This window comes from Sinocyclocheilus grahami, unplaced genomic scaffold, assembly GCF_001515645.1.
Source record: "Sinocyclocheilus grahami isolate Dianchi unplaced genomic scaffold, SAMN03320097.WGS_v1.1 scaffold288.1, whole genome shotgun sequence".
In the NCBI taxonomy this organism is placed as follows: domain Eukaryota; kingdom Metazoa; phylum Chordata; class Actinopteri; order Cypriniformes; family Cyprinidae; genus Sinocyclocheilus; species Sinocyclocheilus grahami.
The window spans coordinates 780,411-807,215 of NW_015505467.1; the positions used below are offsets into that span (position 1 = coordinate 780,411).

Below are 26,805 nucleotides of genomic sequence, written 5' to 3' on the forward strand. Positions count from 1 at the left end.
CAATACCCCGTCACCGAAAAAATGCCCACCCAGGATATCTGCCAGCCCACCCTTCTATAGCTGTCAAGGACCAGGGCTGACCTATATGCAGAAAACAGCAGAAACTTCAGCAGTGGATATCTTAGCGCCTTCTCTCGCTCCGCCCAGACTTTACTATGAGAACAGGTTGGTACAGAAGAGAATTCAGTTATCCATAACTCCGCGTCAGACGTGTGTTCTGTCTCCTCTCAACTGAAGCAATGATGCTCGCGTACCTGGTGCTGCTGGTTGCGCTTTCCTTACCTGGATATCTGGATGCACTTCATGGATTATACGCCTTCGACCAGCCCGAGCTCTTTCAGAAAAAGAGCAACTGCAAACCCATACCTGCAAACCTGCTCCTGTGCCATGACATCGAGTACACGGACATGCGTCTGCCTAACCTCCTCGGACACGAAACCATGAATGAGGTTCTGCAACAGGCTTCCTCCTGGACCCCTCTGGTGCAGAAACAGTGTCATCCGGACACCAAGAAGTTTCTCTGCTCTCTTTTCGCACCGGTGTGTCTGGATGATCTGGACGAGCCGATTCAGCCGTGCAGGTCGCTGTGTGAGAGCGTGGAGAGCGGCTGCGCTCCAGTGATGGCCGCGTTTGGGTTTCCTTGGCCGGACATGCTGGACTGCAATCGCTTCCCTCTGGATAATGACCTGTGTATACCACCTGCTGGCGCAGATGCTTTAGTGCCAGTCACCAAGGAAGGTAGAATTTATTATTATTATTATTTTACTTTTTTTAAGTGCATGCACACCCTTTTACCTTTACTGCTATGTTGATCTTTTTGCCCAGTTCCAAGAGTGTGTGATGCCTGCAAAGAAAAGCCTGAGAATGACAATGAAATTTTGGACAGCCTGTGCAAAAATGACTTTGGTAAGGCTATATTTTGTTTGCTTTAAACATTAATGTTTTACATTAATGAGTTAATGTAGTGGCATCTCTGCTTTACGCTCTTAAAAATAAAGATCAATTATAACCAAAAAGGGCTATGCAGCCTAATGTCATATAAAATAACCTTTAAAGGGGTCGCCCAAAAAAGATAATTTACTCACCGTCATATTGTTCTGTATGAAGTTCTTTTGCAGAACACAAATTAAGATTTTTTAATGAATGTTTCAACTATTTTTGTCCATGCAGTGAAAGTCAGTGGGGTCCAGAGCAGCACTAGCACCCATCGACTTTCTTTGTGTAGGCAAAAAAACCAAAGAAGAATATCAAATATATATATGAATATGCATTTAATAAATGCGCACCGGTTTAGAACAACATGAGCATAAGTAAATGAAGACAGAAATGTTATTTTGGGGGAAACTATCACTTTAAATTCCACAAAATACTTTATTATTTTCTTCTTCTTCTTTTTACAGCCTGTGCAAAAATGACTTTGGTAAGGCTATATTTTGTTTGCTTTAAACATTAATGTTTTACATTAATGAGTTAATGTAGTGGCATCTCTGCTTTACGCTCTTAAAAATAAAGATCAATTATAACCAAAAAGGGCTATGCAGCCTAATGTCATATAAAATAACCTTTAAAGGGGTCGCCCAAAAAAGATCATTTACTCACCGTCATATTGTTCTGTATGAAGTTCTTTTGCAGAACACAAATTAAGATTTTTTAATGAATGTTTCAACTATTTTTGTCCATGCAGTGAAAGTCAGTGGGGTCCAGAGCAGCACTGGCACACATCGACTTTCTTTGTGTAGGCAAAAAAAAACAAAGAAGAATATCAAATATATATATGAATATGCATTTAATAAATGCGCACCGGTTTAGAACAACATGAGCATAAGTAAATGAAGACAGAAATGTTATTTTGGGGGAAACTATCACTTTAAATTCCACAAAATACTTTATTTTCTTCTTCTTCTTTTTTTTTGAAAACAGTTTGGTGCTTTAAAGAACCCTGATCTGAAGAAGTTATAATGTAACATCAAGAAATGTTTTCATGTTCAAAGAATCATAAATTAAAAAAAAAAAAAAAAAAAAAACGCTTAAACCAGCCTAGCTGGTTTACTGGTCTAAGCCAGTTTAGGATTATCCTGGCCAAGATGGTGTTTAGCTGGTTTATCTTGTTGATTGAAAGGTGCACCTCAAAAACCAGCCAACAGACCAGACCAACAAACCAGCTAAGGTTGGTTTATATTCTTAAGAAAACCTAGAAAAGTATAGAACCCCATTGAGTGAAAATGATGAAGAGGTGAGGAACATTTATTTTTAAGAGTATAGAGAAAGCAAAAGTTATTCATAAATTTGGTCTATCTTGAATTCAAGCAGTTGTTTATATCCATTGTCCTCAACCTTCAATTGTATTTCCACACTAGCTTTAAAGATCAAAGTCAAGGAGATCTCCTACATGAATGGCGACACCAAAATCATTCCAGAAATCAAGAGCAAGACTATCTACAAGATGAATGGTGGTGTTACTGATCGTGACTTCAGGAAGATGGTGCTTTGGCTGAAAGATGGTCTTCAGTGTGTGTGTGATGAAATGAATGACATCAATGCCGCTTATCTGGTGATGGGCCAGAAGATGGATGGAAATTTGGTCATCACGTCATTGAAGCGCTGGCAGAAGGGTCAGCGGGAGTTTAAGAGAATTTCTCGTAGTATTCGCAAGCTTCAGTGCTTGGATTGTCCACTGCTCAGAGCACTCAAATGGTCTTTAAAATGAAGACCTGTAACAGTCACACCATATGTAAATGCAAAGGTTCATTTAAAACCCTAATGTCTGCTTTTCCTGGCCAGTCAGAGCTCAGGATTGGTGGAGCTGTCACTTGTAACCGCCAAAAAGCACCTAACCTAGATTTAGCACAGTTACAACTTTTCATTTTCCCTCATAAGTTTTGTCAGTTAACAGCACCTGTCATTTTTAATATTCACAAAACTCATTCCTCTCTTCTAACATTTTTGACCATAGAGCCTCAAAACTGCCACAGAACAATTTTCTGACAGATGTTTTGGCATAAAATCTTCTAGCATAAAATTTATATATATGGACACCCCTTCTAGGCCCTTAACGAGTTCTGCCATTATTTCCAGTGAAAACAAGTTTAAAAAGGATCTCACCCAAAAAGGAGAATTATATTGTCATTTACTCACCCTCATGTCATTCCAAATGCACAAAACGTCTTTCAAACACAAATGATGACATCCTCTCTTCTAACATTTTTGACCATAGAGCCTCAAAACTGCCACAGAACAATTTTCTGACAGATGTTTTGGCATAAAATCTTCTAGCATAAAATTAATATATATGGACACCCCTTCTAGGCCCTTAACGAGTTCTGCCATTATTTCCAGTGAAAACAAGTTTAAAAAGGATCTCACCCAAAAAGGAGAATTATATTGTCATTTACTCACCCTCATGTCATTCCAAATGCACAAAACGTCTTTCAAACACAAATGATGAAATTTTTTATGAAACATGAGAGATTTCTGTTCCTCTATTGAAAGTTCATGCCACCAAAACTTTGATGGTTAAAAAAGTTCATAAAGACATTGTAAAAGTAATTCATATCAATTGAACAGTTTAATCCAATGCTTCTAAGAGACCCAGTCACTTTACATGATGAACAGATTTAATTTAGGCATTTATTCACATAAACATTAATCAATCCATATGCATAGAGCACATAAAATATGGTAAATGAAAGCTTAAATAGTCCTGCTTGATTCACAGCAACCAATGTTTGAGCTTCTGCAAAAACCAATGAGATTTGTTTTTGTACGTCAAGCAAGTAGTTGAGCTTCCATGTTTACAATGTCTTATTAACTTTTTGAAGCAGCAAAGATTTGTTTGAATGGACTTTAAAAGGAACTGATCACTCAGGTTTCATTAAACATGTCTTCATTTGTGTTTCAAAGGTGAAGAAAAGTCAGATTTGGAATGACATGAATTTTTAATTTTGGGTGAACCATCCCAATGTCATTGTAGAGAATTCTGTGCTTTGTTTCAGGAGTTTGGGAAGGGTCCTTTTCTGTTTCTGAATGACAATACCCCTCTACACAAAACAACGTTCAAATATAATTGATTTACTGAGTCTGATGTGGAAGAATTTGACCGGCCTGCCCAAAACCCAGAAACAAACCCTATTGAATATCTTTATGATGACCTCTGTTGCAGCAAACAAGTTAAAATCACACAATTTTCTAGAATGCCATTGTATGCCAGTACATTAATTGTCCTCACAGAAATTACTGGAATAATCAGACCCATTAATAAGAAAGGGGGGTCACATATTTAGGAAATATTTGCATGTGAGAAGTTGAAATGGTAGGTATGAAAATTTCATATATAGTTCCTCTATCAAATATGGTTAGGAAACATGTTTTCTAGCAATGCATGGTCTATGTGGATTTGAATCTGCCACAGTAAAATAGTGAGAAGGCTTGTGTGAGTAGTTTTGCTTTAAGTACTTTTATCAGCACAATGAGATAGCTGGCTCTATTCTCAATGTTTAAAAATATCCCATGTGACACTAGCGTCTGAAGTATGATCATGTATGTTTATGTGAATATTTTCATTTCTCCCCAGACAATGATGAGTAGGCCAACAAATGTATGGTTTCTTTAGCCCAGGGTTTTTGTCTTCTTTCTACTTGAGCCTAAATACTGCACTGTTCCTGTATTATATTCTTTAAATTACAATCAGCAGTTTTATATAGTATTGGTTTATTTTCTTTCTGTGTCAGTTATATTAACAATGTTGTACTGTATGGGTCTGTGTTTTGTTTTGCTCACAAAGTTGTTTGCTGTTTTCTTTTGTTTTGGCATATGAATACCCAATATTATAGTAAAGTCACACGCTGGTAAAACCACAGAGACATGCTTCTCTATGTGCTGCACAGTTAGAGCAATGTTGACTCAGTTTTATTGTGCAGTTGGTTAGTGAAAAACATCTCAAGATAATATCCAAACTTTTGTGATACTCTGTAAATATTCACATTTTTATGCTTGTACATAGTTTCAAAGCCGGTTCCATTTCATTTGTTCGTCACAGTAGCAATATGTTGTCATTTCATTAGTGTTAAATGCATTTATTTACACCCACCGCCATGTAATGTAATTTGATCATTGATGATTTGTATCATTTTTCTTCAGCTGGCACACAATACATAATAAGTGCAAATAAATTTCAAAAGAAAATCATAGGTTTTTGTTTTTAACAATATGTACACAAAGATTGTTTGACTTTGGATTACATTATAGTTTTCTATTGCTAACTAACAGTAAACAGACTGTCAGAAGGTTGCAGGTATTTGTATACGTTAAAAGAAACAAGAAATAACAAATTACTGTAAATTACTTTAAAGCCTTAAATCTATTCTTTGAATCATTTGTAATTCTTTTTTTATAAAAAAGAAAAAGAAAAAAAGAAAAGGTTGCAGGTATGTGTGGTCTTTAGTTCCCCCTAGTGGATGGCTATGAATTCAGAAATGATCAAATGCATTTTATCCAACAAAATTATGTTAAAATGGACATTTTAATAATGATAAAATAACAATGAAATGTAACTCAAGTCAAAAGTCAATTCAAAGTTCGTCACTGGCCAACTGGTTTGGTCAAAGCCAATTGGTTTGGCAAAGAACTGGTTTGGTGTTCTTTGCCTCAGAGTGTAGGCTGCTGTAAACATACTATTCCATCTAGTGGCTGAAATTTTTCATATGCATACTTGCACTCAATATACTGCAGAAATTCCAATCTAAAAATAAATCATTTGATAAGAAAAATAGTATCAGTTTACCAAGGTGCAGCACATTTTTACAAGACACACATCACAGTGATTTTCATTCTGTGTTTTAGAAAGATCATTGAGAAGACCAGAAAGCTAATATTAGATTTTTTTTTGTCATCAATTTATCGACAACATTGAAGTTATTTTGAAGTAAATGTAAAGCTAATGTACCCATTGTCTCTTCTGAAGACAAGTGTATAAGAGTTTGTGCAATGAGAAAAAACGAATATTTTTTAATATTATTATTCATGATTCAAGAACCATTTCATCAATGATTTAAAATTTGTATTTGAATCGTATTTACCTTTAATTTAATTACTGCATTTAAACCTAAAAGAAAATGAAAAATTATGCCTTCGACTAACTGAAACAAAATAAGTTAAAGTTACAAAAACATAAAGCTAATAAAAAGACAGAAGCACATAAAATTACTAAAATTAACATTAAAATGACAACAAAGTATTGTAAAAACAAGCCAATTCAAAATATTAATAAATAGGCTGATTTGATTTAGATTGATATATATATTGTTGGTTCTGTAGTTACTGTATGATGCAGTATTATTGTTTATCGATGTTGGCATTGTTGGTTTGACCACTAGGAGACATACATGCTGTGGCTCCAGTATATCTACTGAGTCTGACACACACGTCCTCTTCCGGGTGTGTTTGAAAAGACTTTCACTGAGCTGTGGAGGGATTCGCTGTGTCTCGAATGATACACACAGCAACTCAAACTCAAGCCAAGACCATTTTTATGAAAAGAGCTGTGCAACAAGAAAGAGAACAGTTGTAATCTGTGTGCAGGTGAGTGCTGCTGAACAATCAACTGTTGCTTCGGTGTTCATGTATGTGTGATGGCAGGCATGATGGCTTCAGTATGCAGGGTTGATCCTCTGCCTCCCCTGCCACTGGGAAAAGTGACTAAAGGAAATTCAGTCAGGCTGTCAGACAGAATAACAGACTGCCGACTTACTGTCTATTCTGTTCAGATCGTTTCACGCCTTCGATGAAGAGAAGAGTATTGGCAAAAAATCTGAATGTCACCCACTCATAATTTTGCTTTCAATTGTGTTCATGCGTAATGAAGGTCGCATCATTGATATAAAAGCGGTATAGTGCGTGAAATTGCAGATTTATTGCGTTTTGTAACGCATAACTCGACTGAAATGCTTCAGGCAAAGGAAGTAACTCTATCGCAACTTTGACGTGCGGGCGCAACAATGAGACAACACTGAGAGATTGAATTCCAGGAAGGAATAAGGCAATATAATTAAACAATACAAATTGTTTATAAAGACGGTGGTTTTTAATATACACTTTGTATTGCTTTGGGTTTGTACGTGTTGTTCCGTCGCTTAACAATGAAAAGTGCAACAAAAAAAAACCGTTTACGTGTCCATGACACGAATGAACGAATCCTACTATGGGAAAGGGTTAGTTTATGAATATTAATTAGGTCATGTGACTGGGCGCTCAAATGAAGAGTACAAAGCGTGACCTAAGTAAAATATTCGTGTGCGAAGCCTTGGCCGTAATAGGTTTTATAATTTTATTGTCCATGACTTCTTTCTTTTTTTTTTAAAGGAAAAGTGGGCTTCTTCCTGCGATTGTCTATGGCCTGCATTTCTCTCCTTCTATTAAAACTAAATAGGCTAAATCCATAAACTTTATGAATATTTTATTCCAGTTATTGACCGAATGACAGATATTTACGAATGACAATTTACACACATATACATTTTCCTTGTACAAGATGGTTTAGCAATCTTCAAAACTAGGACACATTTTCATTACATGCAATAAACTTGCGTAATTTGACAGTGTAAATGTTACTGATGAGGCAGCATAATAAAAAAATGTGGAGTTGCTTTTGGCATTGAAATTATAATGTTTGGAATTGTTATTTGCTCTATATGAAAATGTGTAGAGCTCAATAATTAAATGACATTTGAGTCTTGGTTTGTAGAAAACATATCACCGTGTGTAACTGGAGCTTTATTATACAAACCTATAATCCCAGTTTCTAGGTTAACTCAACGCTTACTGATACATGAGCATCATGGGATAGTCTCTGTGTGCAAAGACATAAAGACATAGATTTCATTATTCATTAGCTGAATGCTAGCTCATCATAAAAGAGTTTGGCTAATTCTTCTCCTATGAGTATAGTTTGCTTTATAAGTAACTATTTCCTTATTTAACCATAAAATGAAGAGTACAAAGCGTGACCTAAGTAAAATATTCGTGTGCGAAGCCTTGGCCGTAATAGGTTTTATAATTTTATTGTCCATGACTTCTTTCTTTTTTTTTTAAAGGAAAAGTGGGCTTCTTCCTGCGATTGTCTATGGCCTGCATTTCTCTCCTTCTATTAAAACTAAATAGGCTAAATCCATAAACTTTATGAATATTTTATTCCAGTTATTGACCGAATGACAGATATTTACGAATGACAATTTACACACATATACATTTTCCTTGTACAAGATGGTTTAACAATCTTCAAAACTAGGACACATTTTCATTACATGCAATAAACTTGCGTAATTTGACAGTGTAAATGTTACTGATGAGGCAGCATAATAAAAAAATATGGAGTTGCTTTTGGCATTGAAATTATAATGTTTGGAATTGTTATTTGCTCTATATGAAAATGTGTAGAGCTCAATAATTAAATGACATTTGAGTCTTGGTTTGTAGAAAACATCACCGTGTGTAACTGGAGCTTTATTATACAAACCTATAATCCCAGTTTCTAGGTTAACTCAACGCTTACTGATACATGAGCATCATGGGATAGTCTCTGTGTGCAAAGACATAAAGACACAGATTTCATTATTCATTAGCTGAATGCTAGCTCATCATAAAAGAGTTTGGCTAATTCTTCTCCTATGAGTATAGTTTGCTTTATAAGTAACTATTTCCTTATTTAACCATAAACATTTTGAATGTGAGTAGTGTAGGTGGTGTAGATAGTGAAGACTGATGTACAAAGTGCTGCAAATTTAGTGAGCTGAAGCATTTATTTCCTGTATAGGCCTGAATTCGAATTCTTTTGTGTAAAGGAATGCAGGATGTAGTCTAAAGTTTATACGAAGGATTGTATATGAGTTTCTGTCAACCAGTATTAACTAAAAGACGAATAGAACTTAACATTCGGTCAGAAAGAATGTGCCTGTGCTGATTTACTAACCCATTTTTTTGCAAGCTCTTTCATTGAAAATTTCAGCTGTCATTGGTTCCTGGGTATTGACTTGTAACAAATACGGCTTGTTTGTACCATGATTATTAGATGTTCGTTCCATGATGTAGCCTACAGCATAATGCCAGAATCCCTTCCTGAGACTTCAGCCTCGATGGAATTGAGTGACATGCATAAACATTTACTTGAATTCAGCACAAGAAGGAAAAAATCTTGGTCAGTTGCTCACATGTATGTTTACTTTCAGGAATGTCAGAAGCTAGTTTTGACTCTGGGAAGAATGCCTCACAGGATAATCAATCGGACCCTAATGAACAGGGCCCTCAAAATACTGCTGACTCTGTGAGTCAATCAGAGGCCAGAAAAAACAACCTGGATGAAGCACACATGACTGAAATTGACATCAGTGAGGACAAGGAAGTTGGAAACCACAATTATACTCACAGTGTTTTTTTTTTTTTTTTTTTTTTTTTTTTTTTTACAACAGGACACTTCTAACACTGCATTACATGTCTTGTCAACTGTATGCACTTTTCGTCTTAGCTTGTCTTAACTCAGTACTGCACTTTTATCTACAGTATTAGCATGATTCAAATTGTTCTACAGCCTGTCCTGATAAGGGAGTGTTTACTCTTGATGCTTTATCTGGTTAAAAGTCTTTCCTTTTCTTCTGGTAACTAAGAGGTTTGTTTAAGAAACCCATCTTTCGTTTTCTTTTTGAGCATTTATTAGATTCGTGATTACAGCCCTTCAGAATGTCTGATTAGATTGCAGTTGTTTCTGTTGGTCTCTTTGTTACTGTCTCTAAGCAACTGAACTCTAGGGAACTCTTCTGCAGGGCTTAACCGAGGCACTGCTTATCAATGCCGCTTTAATCATTGAATCTGGTGGTGACAGACTGTGAAGCATTTGAAAGTAAGGGCTTTTAGAGTTGTGCCTGTGAAAGATAATCCTGACCATCATTGGAGGACAAACAAACTCACTTAAAACAGAATGGGATGCCAGATCTATCCAGATTTGAATCGCTCATAAGAGTAACCAGTGAGAACCACAATTGACATTTGATTCATCAAATGAGTTTAGAGTCACTGAACTTCTGGCATGATGGCATCAGGTGGCTTTGAAAGATTCATGCACTGTTATTGGACACTGCTGTTTTCACCGGCCAGACAAAAAAGTGGCCTGTCTTGAAGATTCAAATCACTGAGCCACTCCGCAGAACACAAACCTAAATAGCCTTTTTTGTAGTTGCGTATTAAGCCTCAAGCAAGGGCACTATAAAGTAAAACCACCTTGAAATAATGAATTGTTGCTTAAATTGCAACCTGAAACCAAATAGTGACAGCAATCTGCTTGTGTCTTGCTTTCATTTGCATATGTAACTGAAGTAGGCACTTTTGGATTTATTGATGTTTGTAGTAGGGATGTAAATCTGTAATACAGTTGATATATATTTGGGTATCAATTTGGGAATGCTCATTTGTTATTATAATCTTTAGCCGATCTTAAAATTGTAATAGCACTATCCAAACTATTACATTTATTTGTGTTTTATTTTTTTATTTATTTTTATACAATATAGTATAGAAGCAACATAGAAACAATTATCAGTCATCAGCAATAAATTAAAAAAATAATTGTCAACTTATAGGTAACAGAAGTTTGTGTTACTGGACAGATCTGTACAATTCTCTGAATATAACAGTAATACATTTACAGTAGAAACCTACCAGACAAGTGGACTGTACCATATGTCAATATGTAAAATATGCAAATATCCCACTGTTTTGAAAGTATAACCATAAGACTGAATTAGACCACACAGGCCCATCCTTTCAACCACGTGCCAGCTTTTCAAAATAGGCATAGGCCAGGAATTCGTTTTTGATATTTTTACCTGCTTTTTTTTTTTTAATACCGATGTTCACGGTTTTATCTGTTATTCAAGATCTTCGTACTTTTCCAAAGTATAACATGACATGTGGATCACTGTGTCCACTCTCACTCCCGCATCTGGCTCCGTGTTCATTTGTCAGCTATTGCCGCTATACTGTAGCTCCTGGTTTGAGTGATCGGTTTGTTGTCCATCTCAAACGTCTTTTTCAGAAAAATTCAGTGTAAATTGAAGTCTCGCTTTGGTTGTGTCATTAAAACCACCTTTGGACTTACTGTAATGCAGTGGACATTTTATTGGCGTGTTTAAAGACTGTCCACAAAGCTCATCAGCAATCTTCTTAACCATTTGGCACACAACCTTCTGATGCAAAGTCACATATGCTTTATCTTGTTAATGACTTTTCACGTGCTATAGCTCTCACGTTCTACTCTTGTCATTGTGTAAGATTTAGATTATTTTTTTTCTTACAATGAGCCCAAAGCCTGTTATTGTTTATTTGTTTTCAGCTTGTCATTGAAAGAGTGGTAGGAACTGAATTGTCGAGGTTATCCTTGGATGTCTGATTAGCTTATGCTTAATTCCACCATCCGTCACATTGTGCTCCAGTCACTAGGCTGTTTTATCCCTTAAAGGATTATTGATGAACTTGTGGTCAACTTGCTCATCCCAAACTTTTAAACAGTACTGTTTATGAAAATGTGTTTATCAGTCCCTGATAAAAATGATCACCAGATGGCAGTGTAGTTAGACTTGGCTGTTCTCCCTGTACTTTTTGATTCACTAATAGTTCTATTTCCCTGTTGCTGTTAAATAATTATTCTAAAACAGCAGCAGACCTGATCCATTTCGTTTTCTATAGATGCGTTTTCTTTGCTTGTGGTGCTGCAGATAAAACTTCACAAGTCTTGGCAAGCTGCAGTTGTGCAAAGCTTTTTGGTGGTGGTAGCACTCTGCATCTGAACTCTCAGCTTGACAGCTTTAACATCGATTTTTCCTAGTTCTCCTAGTTATTGATATTGTGTTTGTGTATTGAAGGTGGCTATGGCAGAGGAGGCCCACAGAAGCCAGGCTGCTCAAATCTCAGTCACCAGAAACGGAGAAGCAGACAAGAGTCACGAGGAAGTGTTTCACAGGGTAAGTCTTCCTACACAGAACAAACCACCCATCATGTTCCAATTCCAGCTGTGTCTAAACTGTTCTTGCCCTGAGTAGAAGTCAACTAACAATGGTGCCATTTGAACACAGAATGTTTGGATATGAATGTTTCCAAAGTGCTGTGTACTGATGACACAATGACAATCATATGTGTCGATGTGTCTCATGACTGTAGTTATGTTCCTAATTATTTAAAGTATTTGACAGATTATTATATTGTTACAGTCTAATAGGACTATATATATATATATGTATGTAGATAGATAGACAGACAGACAGATACACAGATAAGCCAGAGTTGCTATTATTGAATATATTGTTTTATGGATTATGTTGGTTTGCCCAGCCCTACCTCTATATATCTGGTCTGGCATTTATTCTTAGCTTTAATTCTCCTTGTTAACTCACAAAACTGTGCCAGCATCCCAACCAGCCAATGAGCTCATGGTTTATTATTAAACTAAAAGGCTGTCAGGTCTATAGCAACCATATATATACTGTACTTTTACTGACTAACAACTGTTTTGCAGCAACAGCAAAACTAGCTTGACTAGCTTTCTACTATTTGTTGTAGTCTTTTTAACCTTGAGGAAATTGTCTTAAGTGTGGGCTTTCTTCACATTAAACAGAAGAACTAGACAACGTGAATCCCCAGGGCATCTCTAAAATGTGGGCCTACCTAGTTAAAGAAATGTTTCACACAAGTAATTGTAAATGATGCCTAGTGGGCCTACATCTTTTAACCCTTATTATTATACATGCATTTGTTGTTACCAAATGTAAAACAATGGCGCTAGAATGATACAGCGAGTTGTTTAGCAACAGACGACTAATCATAAATTAATTAGTGCTAAGTGCATTAAATATTCATGAGCTTTGTACAGTCACAGAAACTTTCACACACATGCACACACACTGTATTTAGTTTCAGTGTCTGAGGGGGGAAAAAAACGTTTTGGTGTGAAGAAGAGACGCTATTATTTGACTTAATACAAACAGAGAAGAGTTACTTGGCCACATTTTCATAGATAATATGCTTGGTACCTAATATGCTTTAACCCTGCAATTACAGAGTTTAGACCATTTTAAAAAGTGAAAACTTGTTATTTTGCCACAGAATTGAACACAAATTATGCTGTTTTGAAATGAATGATTAACAGCTAAAACTAAGAGGAAAACAGTAGAAAACATTGCATTATGCAAATTGCTTTATGGTATCTTTCTTGAATGTCGTTCATTTTTATTCTTGTTTCTTATTCTCCCTGTTTTTTCTTTCAAGGATGTGCCACACAATGTCTCCTCTGGACCAATCACATCACAGTCCCACAATTCACCTGAAAACTATGCAATGAATGAGGGAGTGGTCCAAGTGGGGCCATATACAGGTACAACACTAAGCAGGCATTGAACCTGAATATAATTTGCCTTTGTCCTTCACACAAATACATACAATGACTCGGCATGCTACAGTTAACCCACAAACGTATGCGCTTACATAAGATTATATACAGACAGATTCGCAATTTGCTCAGAGACAATGGTAAAATGTTTATCATTTAAAAACACTTTCTTTCATTGTAATAAATTAGATGAGGCTAGGGTGTTTTTTCCCATCATTAGGTTAGTAGACTACAGTAGTTGAATGGCTTCAATATCCTCTCACTATCTGGTACATCTAATGTGAACCCACGTTTGTTTGTCTGTGTTTCTCTTTGAGTGTGTTGTGGAGAGAGGGAGAATTTGAATTTGAAAAGAAAGGTGCTCCTGTCTCATTGCAGAGTCGTCTGTGATCTTTTTTTTTGTTTTGTTTTTTTACATCTGCTTCCCCTTTCATTATTTCATCCTCGTCTACTGCGTGAATTAATTAGGACGGAAACATGGCAACCTGTCATTAGTTGGGTGTAATTGCTGACCACCCTTTTTATTATTCATCTATATATCCCTTGTCACTTGTTAGCTTAGGAGACTATGGAGCGTATTTCATAAGTTTGCTGCAGATCTTTTTCAGATTTCCCTTGTTATGTTGACATGTACATTTTAAGGTTTGTGTATTTAAACAAGCCCTGTAATAATTGGAACCTGCACATATGTTTAAAAATTTGGAGTTGAATCTATTTAATTAAAAATACAGCAGAAACTGTAATATCGTAAAATATTAATACAATTTAAAAGAACCGTTTTCTGTTTTAATATGTATTAAAATGTGACTTATTTCTGTGATGGTAAAGCTAAATAGCAGCCAGTTTTCAGTGTCACATGATCATTCAGTAATCATTCTTCTATGCTCATATGTTGACACATTAAATTTAATTCAAAATTAAATTTACTGCTTAAAGGGGTCATATGATGCAATTTAAAATTTTCCTTTCTCTTTGGAGTGTTACAAGCTGTTCGTGAATGGATAAGGTCCCTTAAATTTCAAAAACTAAAGTCTCAAACCCAAAGACATATTCTTTATAAAAGTTAAGACTCGTCCACGCCCCCCTAAAATGCCTCGTTTAAACATGCCCCCACGTCTATTTAATTTAAAGAATTTGCCACTGACGATTCAAATGCGAGTTTTTTGGGCAGTGTAGAGTAGCGCTTGTTGTTTGTCATTTCTCTGATCACAAATGCAGGCATGGTTTTATGTTTATGTGGCGCGATACGCAACGCAATGTGTAAAAAGACAGTTTAAGTCATTATAATCAGTAATTATGTCCCCACTGGTTGCAACAAATGCCTCGTTTATAATGAGTTTTATTGTTTTTGTCTTGTCACTCCGGGACACGGCATCACAAAATGGTAAGGGGTGTAACATTTCCGTCACACGCTTGAGGTATTCTGCCAATCACAATGCACTGGATAGCTGGCCAATCAGCATACACCTCGCTTTTCAGAACGATGAGCTTTGTAAAAATCGACGCGTTTCAGAAAGGCGGGGCATAGAGGAGAAACAATAATGTACAGTATGTGGAAAATAATGTGTTTTTTGAACCTTAAACCGCATAAACCCATTGCATTACACCAAATACACAACATAATGTTCTTTTTAGCAACGTCATATAACCCCTTTTAATATTTTTGTGGAAACAGTGATACATTTTTTTCTGGATACTTTGAACAGACAGTTCAAAACAACTGCACTTATTTGAAATATAATTTTTGTAAGAAGTATTTACAGTCACTTTAAATAATTTAATGCATCCGTCCTGAATAAAAGTATTAATTGATTTACATTTTTACTGGCCCCAAACTTTTGAATGGTAGTGTAATTTGGGTAGACATTTTAAAGTAATAGGTTTGATACTGTAGCCACACTCTGATTGACCTGGTTTTGCATTATATTCTTTCCATAAACAACATGGGTTAAACAATCAATACATTTTGTGTGTATTTTTTATTTATTTTGATTTTGATGGATGGATGGATGGACACTTCCTCTGTGGCTGTAGATTACAAAAGAAAATGTCAGACTCCGTGTATAAATCATAAGAATTCATCACTGACCATTTTTAGGGTCGCCATTCCAGGCCACCACACCTAAAGTTGCCCCCAGTCCTGCAGCAGCCAGCCGGCTAGCTCGCAGCATCAGCGATAGTCAGGTGGAGACACGGAAAGGTACCACATACCGTAACAGAAGACGTCACGCATGGATCTACATTCCTTCATCTCTTCCCTTACTAACGCTGCACTGTCAGTTTCAGGCTGGACCATCATAAAGACATGGTTTTTCTAGTTGATTCCAGTGATGTCTGTTAAAATCTTATATAAAAATTGACATCACTTTCCACTTTTGTGTAGTTGTAGCACGTTAGATTGGTAGGTTGTAAATTTATGATGGTGTTTTATTAAATTCTGCCAACTCTGTGATCTCCAGGCCTGTTTTCTTCCTTCTTGTTGCTTCCCCCTTTAATGGCTTTGGAGTTGGGGCTCATTTATTCATCTTGGCTGACCACCCTGTAACCTTTTGCCTTCCTGACTGATCGTAAAATATAAAGTTTAAAAATAAAATAATTTTCACTTTTTCCCTCACAGGACTTTTATAATCCAAAACAATACATTGTTTTAGCTGTTTCCCACTGTTTCTGTCGCCGTCTGATATTTTAAATGAAAAAAGCATGTTTCACCTAAGCTTATCTTTAGTCTAGTCTTACTCCTGTCCGTGTTTCAGTGTTATTTTAGTATTATCATTTATTTTTATATTTACAGATTTAAATTTTATTTTAGCTTAATTTATTAAAAAAAAAAATTTAAATTGCCTTCCTAATTCTTTTTTTTATATTTCTTTTTAGTTTATTTTAGTTAGCAATTATAGTATGTCAATTTAAAGTTACTTCAGTTAAAGTTACTCCAAGGCAACATTTCTAATTTTAATTTAGTTTAGGTTTTAATTCTTATATTTTATTTCATATTATATTTTATTTCAGTTAACAAAAATGTTTTCCAATAGTTTTAGTTTGTTTTTGTTAATGATAAAAAAAATGTAATAAGTAGCAACAGATGTGATTTGTCAAATAGAATTATTTTAGATGTTAATTTTGGGAGTTCCTGTATTTTGACTGACTTGATTTAGCCAATTATCATAATTGTATCATATCAGATGAGATTTTAGTGTTAATAGTTTATGCCAGTGTGTCTCAATAAGAGTAGAGGAGTAATATAATATTACAGTAATTTCTCATGTCAGTTAACAGATGTCATTCTGTCATCAGGTGCTTTGAGAGAGCAGCAGATGGGAGGAGCAGTGGTCCTTGCTGATGACTTAAAGAGTCCTGCCATAGAGAAACTGGAGCTGGTGAGGAAGTGGAGCATCAACACTTACAAAGTGAGTGATTCCTGCCATAGTGGTTATGATGGCATCTGTGTTCATTAAAAAAGGTCTCAAGCATCTCGTCTCTTTGGGTTTGAGGTACTTGAAACAGGACAGAGCACAGTGCTTAAGAGTCGTGGTGTACAAGTTAGCACATGAGCAAGTTTAGTCTGGTTTGTGACATTTCCCAGTCATGATCCCTTTGAAATATTCTCCCCATAATAATTTCATATGTTCTCTATAATATTGCTGACAAAAAAGAGACGGGGTTCTTTGTATCCTCTATGCCCATCTCAATCTTTTGTAGCCCTGTAAATATTGATTTTCCTCTTAATATTGCCCATTTTGTTAACGTTTTTTGCATCTTATACTCCTCCCCACAGTGCACTAAGCAAATTCTGTCGGAGAAGTTAGGTCGTGGCTCCCGTACAGTTGATTTGGAGCTGGAGGCACAGATCGAGGTTCTCCGTGACAACAAACGAAAGTATGAGCATGTTATCAAGCTGGCGCAGACACTTTGCACTCAGCTGGCGCAGATGCTGCAGACACAGAGACAGCTGGGTGACGCGTTTGCTGACCTTAGTCTCAAGACACCCGAGCTACATGTAAGTACTCTTGATTTTATACAAAATCAGAATCAGTGTTTGTTTAAAATGGATATTAAGGCCCAATCCCAATTCTACCCCTTAGCCCTTCCCCTTTCCCCTACCCCTCCGTTTCGCGCGTTCACGTGAAGGGGTAGAGGTGTCTCAATTCTCTTTTGGTTGGAGGGGTAGGGGTAGGGGAAGGGCTAGATAGCCCTTCAAACGAAGATTTTTCGGGACCACACTTCAAACGAAGGGTTATGAATTATCGCCGCGTAAACCGGCTTCAGGGGCAACATGGCTGCCCGAGCGAACAAAAATACACATAAATGCAAGCATTTTTGGCATTAATAAAGATTTTAACGAAAAGTAATAATTTGTTTTATGTTACATTCAATCGTGAGTTCATATTTACGGTCATGTTACTCAAAGAAATGTTTGCAAAAAATCGCTAATATTTGCTAGCTAACGTCATATCATTATAGACTGCACGATAGTGCCACAACATATTTTCATGTCTGAGCAGGGCGATAACCACCAACATTGAGAGAGGCTAGTCCCCCCAATAATTAGAAATCGCGAAACCCTTTTCTCAAATATTGCCAATTCGAGAGAGAGAGATGAAAGTTGCGTTTATGCGTATCTGTGCGTTTCTCTTTTTAGAGTGAGTTTACTTAGAAAAACAGCGATTTTATCCTCTCGTTGCTGGAAAATATAATGTATCGATTCAGTATTTAAACTGTTATTAATAAAAGTCGTGGGGCAGCGTTGACAAGTTTCTTTTCTCCTGGATGTGTGAGCTGCACGATCTCCGATGTGTGTGTGTGTGTCAGTAAGCAGCGCATTAATATAGAACAGTAATTAAAGGCTCTAATGCACCACCAGCACACCAGTATGTGTATGTATTGTAGGAGCTAGACGACGTATGATGATGTGTGACGTATAGTAGTGGTGTCCCAATTCTTAGGGGAATATTTTCACCCCTACCCCTTGACACGCCGTTTCAAGGGACAAGGGGAAGGGGAAGGGGAAGAGGAAGGGGTATAAAATAGAATTGGGATTGGGCCTAAGTATCTTGTATGCATTTTTCCCCACAGTAGAAAGTTATTTTGCTCTTTAAATTTGATTATAAAAGATGTACACACATTTCAATGTTTTTCACTTCACTCTTCACTTATTCTCAGAACCAGCAATCTCAGACCATTTTAAATGGCAAAAACAATACTGTTTAGAAATAACATCAGTACACACTTTCTGGTTGTCAAATTTGCTTACCGATATCCTATTATCGAGAAGGATATCTGATGATACCGATGGTGATAGTTTGATTTTCTCAAGAAAAAAAAATCTACCCTAACCAATGATGTATACTATGGAGCCCTTAAAGGGACATTGTGGTGGAAAAATTTCAGTGTGGGAGGAAAAAATATTTTTGAAGTGTTTTGCGTTCCCTCGCAAAACTTTTGGGTTCTCTCACAAACCCAGCTGAGTTTGGACAAACTCTTCCTGTTTACTTTACAGCTTGCAGTGGTTCATACAACTCCGTATGTTCACAATGGAAAGGTTCATATAGTTTTATTTTGATTTTGGACTCAAGTATAAAGAAATACAGCCAGTGCTTAGTTCAAGGCACAGTTATGGGACATTCTAAAACGCTTAATGTTTTAAAACAGTGACATTGGAGGACCAAATTCAATAATAATAAATACTAATAAAATGATAAGGCTAATATTAATAATATTACTATTAATAAAGCAGAAAAGCCCAGAATATGAATGCAACGCCCTGCACGTTAAGCTTTTTCTCCCCCATAGAAAACGCTTAAGGTAGGCGAATGAAGACGGTGATTTAAAAATACCAAATCTGTTTACAGTTTATATTACGCACAGAAAAGCAGATGAGCCCAGAACGGAACGTGCAGTGTTTTCTCCCCTGTAGCATTATATGCATTATCGTGCAATTCAGCTCATATTTTGGGCTTGCATGTACACAGTACACATTTTTAATGCATGTATAATATAGCATATTTGGTCTTTTTTTTATCATCTTTTTTTATGCCGCGTTAAGCATTTTATGAACCAATGCAAACTGTTCCGTTCTGGGCTCGTCTGCTTAAGCATTATATGCATTATCGTGCAATTCAGCTCATATTTTGGGCTTGCATGTACACAGTACACATTTTTAATGCATGTATAATATAGCATATTTGGTCTTTTTTTATCATCTTTTTTTATGCCGCGTTAAGCGTTTTATGAACCAATGCAAACTGTTCCGTTCTGGGCTCATCTGCTTATCTGTGCGTAATATAAAGTGTAAACAGATTTGGTATTTTTAAATCACTGTCTTCATTCGCCTACCTTAAGCGTTTTCTATGGGGGAGAAAAAGCTTAATGTGCAGGGCGTTGCGTTCATATTCTGGTCTATTCTGCTTTATTAAAAGTAATGTTATTAATAAGGTTATTAATATTAGCCTAATAATTTTATCAGTATGTATTATTATCGAATTTAGTCCTCCAATGTCAGTGTTTTAAAACATAAAGCCACATTAAGCGTTTTAGAATGTCCCAAAACTGTGCCTTGAACTAAGCGCTGACTGTATTTCTTTATACTTGAGTCCAAGTTCAAAATAAAACTTTATGAACCACTCCATTGTGAACTTACGGAGCTGTATGGACCACTGCAAGCTGTAGTAAAAAGATGCCATTTAACACATTTAAAATATACCAAAATTAGTTGTTTCTACATTCATTTGGAAGTTCCGTGTGAAATTATGATTGTATAAATATATTAATATGCAATTAATCACAATTAATTACAGAAAAAAGTGTGATTAATTCTGTATTTTATTAATTGATTGACAGCATTTATATATTATAGCAGCTATTTTTTGGATATATAAGAAAATAGCCATAGAGGCTGGCAACATTAAAAAAGTCATATATAAAATAAATACAGTAATTTAAATACAGTAATGTTTCACTCTAATCCAACACAAATGCTTTTTGTGAAGATTGCGTGGCATATATGAATTTTCAGCTGTTAATTTTCAGCAAAATAACTGGATGCCTTCCATACAGTATAATTTATTCATGGACTGTTTTGGATACACTTTGGTATTGATGTTTCCAGAACCACCATGAATACTAAATACTTTATGACTGGACTATAACCAGAAAGTGAATTGGACTCTTGGGGAGTAACATTTCATTTAAATTAATTTATATGCAGAGATGGCAAAGTCTCAATGCAGTATTGCAGTGTTTTGCTGCCTAGCTGTTTATCTATTTCTGTGTGTTCTTTTAGTAGAAGCAAATATAGATGTAAACTCTGTTTATGTGTTTTAGGAGGAATTTGGCTACAATGCTGAAACCCAAAAACTCCTGGCGAAAAATGGAGAAACTCTGTTGGGAGCTATCACCTTCTTTATCTCCAATGTTAAAACTCTAGTGGATAAAACTATAGAGGACACCTTGATCAACATTAAGCAATATGAAGCAGCAAGGTCTGAATATATCTTTACAAACCACTGTATACTACTTTTCTATAAATTTTTTGAGCAAAACAATTCTCATTCAGCAAGGTCTGTGCTCTTTTGGTAGGATTGAGTATGACGCATATCGCACAGATTTAGAGGAGCTCAATCTGGGTCCACGGGACGCCAACACACTCCCTAAGATCGAGCTGTCTCAGCAACAGTTCCAGATCCACCGTGAGAAATATGAAAAGATGCGCAATGATGTCTCAGTCAAACTCAAGTTTCTGGAGGAAAACAAGGTAGGAGAATGTATCTTATAAATAAATAAATAAATATGTCTTTTATACTTTGATAATTTACAAAGTAAAATTAGTCAAGTTAATATGTTGATATTTGATACGTTTTTGCACTATATCGACCAAATTAAATACAAGTTGCTGAAATAATGAGTTTCCCAAAAACTGCTACTGTTAATTGCTAAAAGGTTATGTACCTATAGTGCTAATTGTAGCTTGTAAAATGTGGTGCCAATGTTTCTTTAATATTTCAAAAAATATTAACTTGCTTCACCTCCGAAACAACTTTAATTTTTGGCTGATCCTAACCAAACTCTCTTGTTTTTCAATATTTCTTGTTCAATATCCTGCTTACTTGGAAACAACGCATCACATTACAAAAGTAAAGATGTTGCAATGGCCCTTTCAAGTTGACTAAGATATTCTGTTGGGAAAAAAAAGATCTTACTGTTCAGATGATGTATAATAAACATAAAAATTGCTGGTTATCACTGCAGTTGCCTAGACTACACCAAATTTGCCAGACACATTTTACAATATAATCAGCAAAAAATACAATATATATATTTGGGATCAGTAGGATTTTTTATGTTTTTTTATTTTATTTCTGTGTCGAGTCTCGATCGAGTCTCTTATGCTCATCAAAGCTGTATTTATTTGATCAAAAATACAGAAAAAATGAAATAATTTGAAATAATATTGCAATTACCAATATTGGTTTACTATTTTAATATATTTTCAAATATAATTGATTTCTGTGACGCAGCGCTGAATTTTCATCAGCCATTACTCCAGTCTTCAGTATCACATGATCCTTCAGAAATCATTCTAATATACTGATTTATCAGAGTTGAAACTGTTGTGCTGCCTAATATTTTCTTTTGAAATGTTTGATGCTTTTTTATTATTATTCTGCATTTATTCAAAATAGAAATCTTTTCTAACAATTCAAGTCTTTACTATCACTTTTCATCCATTTTAAAACATCATCGATGAATAAAAGTATTAATTTCTTATAAAAATAATGAAAGAACAAATTTAGTGACCACAAACTTTTGAATAGTAGTGTATATTTTAACACAAAATTTCTATTTTAAATCAAATCTGTTCTTTTTAACTTTTATTTATTAAAGAATCCTGAAAAAATAACACGGGTTAAAAAAATATTAAGCAGCGCAGCTGTTTCTAACATTGACTATAAATCAGTATATTAGAATGATTTCTGAAGGATCATGTGACACTGAAGACTGGAGTAATGGCTGATGAAAATTCACAGGAATATTTTAGTAATATAATAGTGGTGTGAAAAAGTGTTGGCCCCCTTCCTGATTTCTTATTTTTTTGCATGTTTGTCACACTTTAATGTTTCAGATCATCAAACAAATTTAAATATTAGTCAAAGATAACACAAGTAAACACAACATGCAGTTTGTAAATGAAGGTTTTTATTGTTAAGGGAAAACAAAATCCCAAACTACATGGCCCTGTGTGAAGAAGTGTTTGCCCCCCTGTTAAAACTGTGATTTATCACACCAGAGTGCCCATCTCATTTTACGAATTAAATCATTTAAAATATTTAATAAATTCTTTGTTTAACTATAAAACATGTGATAGGCTATATTCTATATGGATGTGCCTTGCAGAAGAAGATTTCTTCCCACGGTCGCCTCGGGGACATTAAGGGATTATTTTCTTCTGAAACAGTTTGGAACATTTTGCACTGAGAAAAGAGTTATACATTTTTAAAAAAAATGAAGGAATAAATAAATTCTTCACAGGAATCGAAGACCCAAATACAGGAATAGAAAAAACTGATTTTTGACATAAAGAAACATGAGAATGCTTGACTCCAGTGCCTAAAAGCACCTTCATTTTGTTTCCCTAAAAAGCAAAATGCATGCAAATTACTACAGCCCAGCCACTGGATTTGGAAAAAGAAGGTTAATGAGATTCGTTCTCAATACAGTATTTGAGAATAGAATACATTTCAGTCAATGGTTCTAAAATTACCCTTAAAATTACTATTTGTATCTGGACAATGCTCCATCATCTCCATGGTTGGCAAATAGACCTGCTTATGTTTAATAAACAGCCAGCGACGCTGTATGTCAATATTAATATTTGTGCCCGAGTAGTATCATGTTACACTCATCACCAGTGAGTGACACAGCCTGCGTTCACACTCTCCAGCGGTCCCAAAGATTCACCCGAGCCAGTCACAGCGCGCACTGCGCATGCGCTGTAGCTCGGCGCACACCACACGCGCATGCGTAGTGTGCCCTCTGGCTGTAATGCACTGCATCTTTGAGCGTCGCTGCAGCGCTGGACGCGCAGAATGTCGGTGATACCGACACACACCTAGCCTCGGATATACGCACCTGCCGCAACAGGAAAAAACTAGTACATCTTTCCCTTAGATTCTACACGGTAAGTTCTTTAACCCCGTTTAAATTGCACGTTTAGTTCTGTAAAATACGTTTAGGTTTTTACAATTATTTCTGCTGCTGAATTATTTTGTTTCTAGACCATGCATTCATTGACTGACTTAAATAATAATTTTAATATTCTCCCTGCGCATGGATTCTCGCATGGTCGCTCATAATGATAATATTCCCGCTTTGTGTGTGTGTGTGTGCATGTTTATGTGGTTTATGAGGACACAAATTTGTATAATAACATGGGTATGACATAGGTATTACAACGAGAAGGTGATTTATGAGGACATTTTCAGTGTCCCCGTAATTCAAAAGGCTTATAAATAATTCAGAATGAGTTTTTTTGAAAATCTAAAAATGCAGAAAGTTTCCTGTAAGGGGTAGGTTTAGGGGTAGGGTTGGTGTAGGACAATAGAATATACGGTTTGTACAGTAGAAAACCCATTACGCCTATTGAGAGTCCCCATAAACCATAAAAACAAAGCTGTGTGTGGTGTAGATTGACAGTTGTAGTCATTTATTGATTCTACAATTTCGCCCGTCTTCCTCCCTCGTCTTTCCTTTGGGTATAATCGATCCATTCTGTGTTTCCGTTTCGTTAACACTCAGTTTTATTTCTGTAGCCTTTAGTGTGATCGCTGTCACGCTATAGGACGCATCCCTAAAGATTACAGTATTACTCGTGTAACCTCACGGGTCCCATGAGTCAGCTCCTCTGTAATATGAACACGTTGTTCAGACTTTAATAAGAAAACTATAGCACGGTTCCTGCTCAAAAGCCTTCCGTGCCTCCTTTATTTAACTTTATTGTGTTGGACCATGGTCTGTAAACATTACATCATCTGAAATCTGTCATAGTCACAGTATCCTATAAATGTGAATTCACAGGACAACTGTAAAGTACAAATGTATGCATTTGAAGGTTTCTGCTGCTGACCAGCGCATGCTAATGCCCCGTAGAGACCCTTAGGGCTGTTAGTAGTGCTTTTTGTGCTGCTTTGTCACAGACTGTGATGTGCTTTATTGTAATCCTCTGAAGCCAGCTTCTTTAGTAGCCCATCCCATTTCTCATGGTGAGATGAATTGGACAATCCATTCAGGAACAAAGCTTAGGGAAAAGTTTTCCCTCAGGGTGAGGTCAACGGGGGAGGGTGGTTGTCTGTTGTCACATTGCCACGGTAACACACCCTAAAGTGGGGGAACTCAATTGGTGCAAGCGCCCCCAAAGCACTGACCTGATAGATTACCGTGGTAACACTATCTGAGCATGATTGTGATTTTGTGGATTGTTTTGGGTTCTGACAGTGTAGCTCCTTTTTCTTTTCTTTTTTTTTTGGTAAATATTTGGTGATGTTTATTAGTTATTCCTAACCGTACAAAGACTATTGCAGTGTACATTTGTAATCAGTAACAAACACAGACACATTAAAGCTCCAATTTCTATTCACAAAAATAACAGAAATACATCTTAACAGAAAAGTATTATTTATATATAGAATGTTTAACATTTTTAATTATCTTTTATTTTTTATATTTTCAGTTTTCATTTCAGTTTTAGTAATTTGTTAGTTTTTTTACATTTACATTTTGTTTCAGTTAGATCCCAGTGCAACATTTCTAGTTTTTAATTTATAATATTTCACCAGTATTTCAATCATTTATATTATTTCGTCTTTATTTCAGTTACCAAAAAAGATTTTTAATAGTTTCAGTTTTAGTTAAAAACCACAACGCTGTCGTCATCACAGTTCCAGTTGTTGTTTTACTTAATCTGTCACAATGCTTCTAATGGGCTCTAAAGGGACTAAATTCACCAGTAAGCGTCTAGCTCTCTCATTTGCACACACGTAAACATCAGGTGTTTGGACTTCAGCTTCCCCTCCCACCTGCTGTCATCATGACAACCAAAGTGCGTCCTTCCGTCTGTGCCACTGGCTGATTCACTTCCCTGTATAAAATGGTTTGAAAAACATCAGAAATCTTGTATTTCCTATTTTGTTCTATTGCACATCCACTCTACATGAACTAAATGTAATTTTGCTACACATCAAGATGTATTAGGATGGTTTTGGTATTCTGAGAGGTTTGATTTACACCAGTGTGCTCTCTTTGTTTGCACATGAGGTCATTTATATTTTATTGCGGTCATTTCACTGTCTACTATTACTAGTTGTTCCTATGGGGACTGAACTGAATTTGTAGTGACTGTGGGAGACAGAAAATCTTGTTTGTGGTGGAGAACAATTAGATGAATTGGCTGTTAGCAGTGACTGTAATATGAGCATGTGTGTGTTTGTGTATTTTGCTAGTCCATTCTAGTTATCACACTGTGTCCATTCTAGCACGTGTATGTGACTAAACACTCATTCAGTTCACATTAAAGTGAAGAATGTGTAGAATTAGAATAAATGCCCACAAGCCAATATGCAGCTTCAGTGATTGACAGCGAAGACCATTTACATTAGTGCAGTATCCCAGTCAGTGCACTTTGATGTCCTGGTCCCATGTGGACAGGATGATCTCAAAAATCTTTAAAAATTAGCCCTTATGGATTTCCTAGAAACTTAAAGGACACATTTAGTTTTTCTTCCTTATATCGCACTTGTTCTGCCTGATGCTTTAGATCATGCTTCTGTGTGTGATGTACAGAAATGGTTGTGTACGTTGTGAATTAGATCATCCTGGAGCTTTGCTTCTTTGAGGTTTAGAATTAGTTTGTCTTCTAAAGAATTCTTGAAGATTTCCCTGAGTTCTGTTTGATTACTGTGTAGTTGTGTTCGGCTGTCTTTGTTGCTGCTTTATTTACCTTCTCTAATGGCCCTTCGCGATCAATAGAGATCACAGGCTTTGAGAAGCAAGCTTTTTCATGCTGGATCCTCACCACCTCCCAGCAACACTGGTTCAGTTAAAACATCTGTCTTTACATGTATACATTTATACATGCATTTATAAATTGTAACATTATTACACAGATGACTGGATGCCCTGTTTTAGTTATTTAGCTTAAATTATATTCTCATGAAGTTCTCTCAAATCGTGTTTAGATGTGTTTTATATCTGATATCTTTATATCTTTGTATCTTATCTCTTCACTATAATACCGTCCTCACACTCTGTATTTGGGTCAAGCCTCACCCTGCCCCCCAGCTGTGGTTAAATTTGATAAGCAGAAGATTCATTATAGCCGTCCGTGGAGAAAT

General features: G+C 35.9%; 3 protein-coding genes across 3 annotated transcripts in view; all 3 read left to right on the forward strand.

Annotated features, from left to right (window-relative positions):
- Positions 1–140: 140 nt before the first annotated feature.
- Positions 141–3,165, forward strand: sfrp2 (secreted frizzled-related protein 2). Its single transcript, XM_016292616.1, has 3 exons — positions 141–738; positions 826–906; positions 2,358–3,165. Exons 1-3 carry the CDS (start codon positions 240–242, stop codon positions 2,705–2,707), a joined length of 930 nt encoding a protein of 309 aa, XP_016148102.1. The 5' UTR covers positions 141–239; the 3' UTR covers positions 2,708–3,165.
- Positions 3,166–3,877: 712 nt separating this feature from the next.
- On the forward strand, positions 3,878–21,194 carry arfip1 (ADP-ribosylation factor interacting protein 1 (arfaptin 1)). The gene is made up of 9 exons (XM_016292595.1): positions 3,878–3,900; positions 6,372–6,576; positions 11,904–12,002; positions 13,303–13,408; positions 15,522–15,623; positions 16,718–16,830; positions 17,199–17,420; positions 20,744–20,901; positions 20,999–21,194. Exons 1-9 carry the CDS (start codon positions 3,878–3,880, stop codon positions 21,192–21,194), a joined length of 1,224 nt encoding a protein of 407 aa, XP_016148081.1.
- A 2,309-nt stretch (positions 21,195–23,503) lies between these two features.
- The window catches only part of fhdc1 (FH2 domain containing 1), a 36,888-nt gene continuing 33,586 nt past the window's right edge, over positions 23,504–26,805 (forward strand). The window contains exon 1 of the mRNA XM_016292566.1: positions 23,504–23,597. The gene's annotated coding sequence lies outside the window, so the exon portion shown is untranslated. The remainder of the gene's footprint in view (positions 23,598–26,805) is intronic.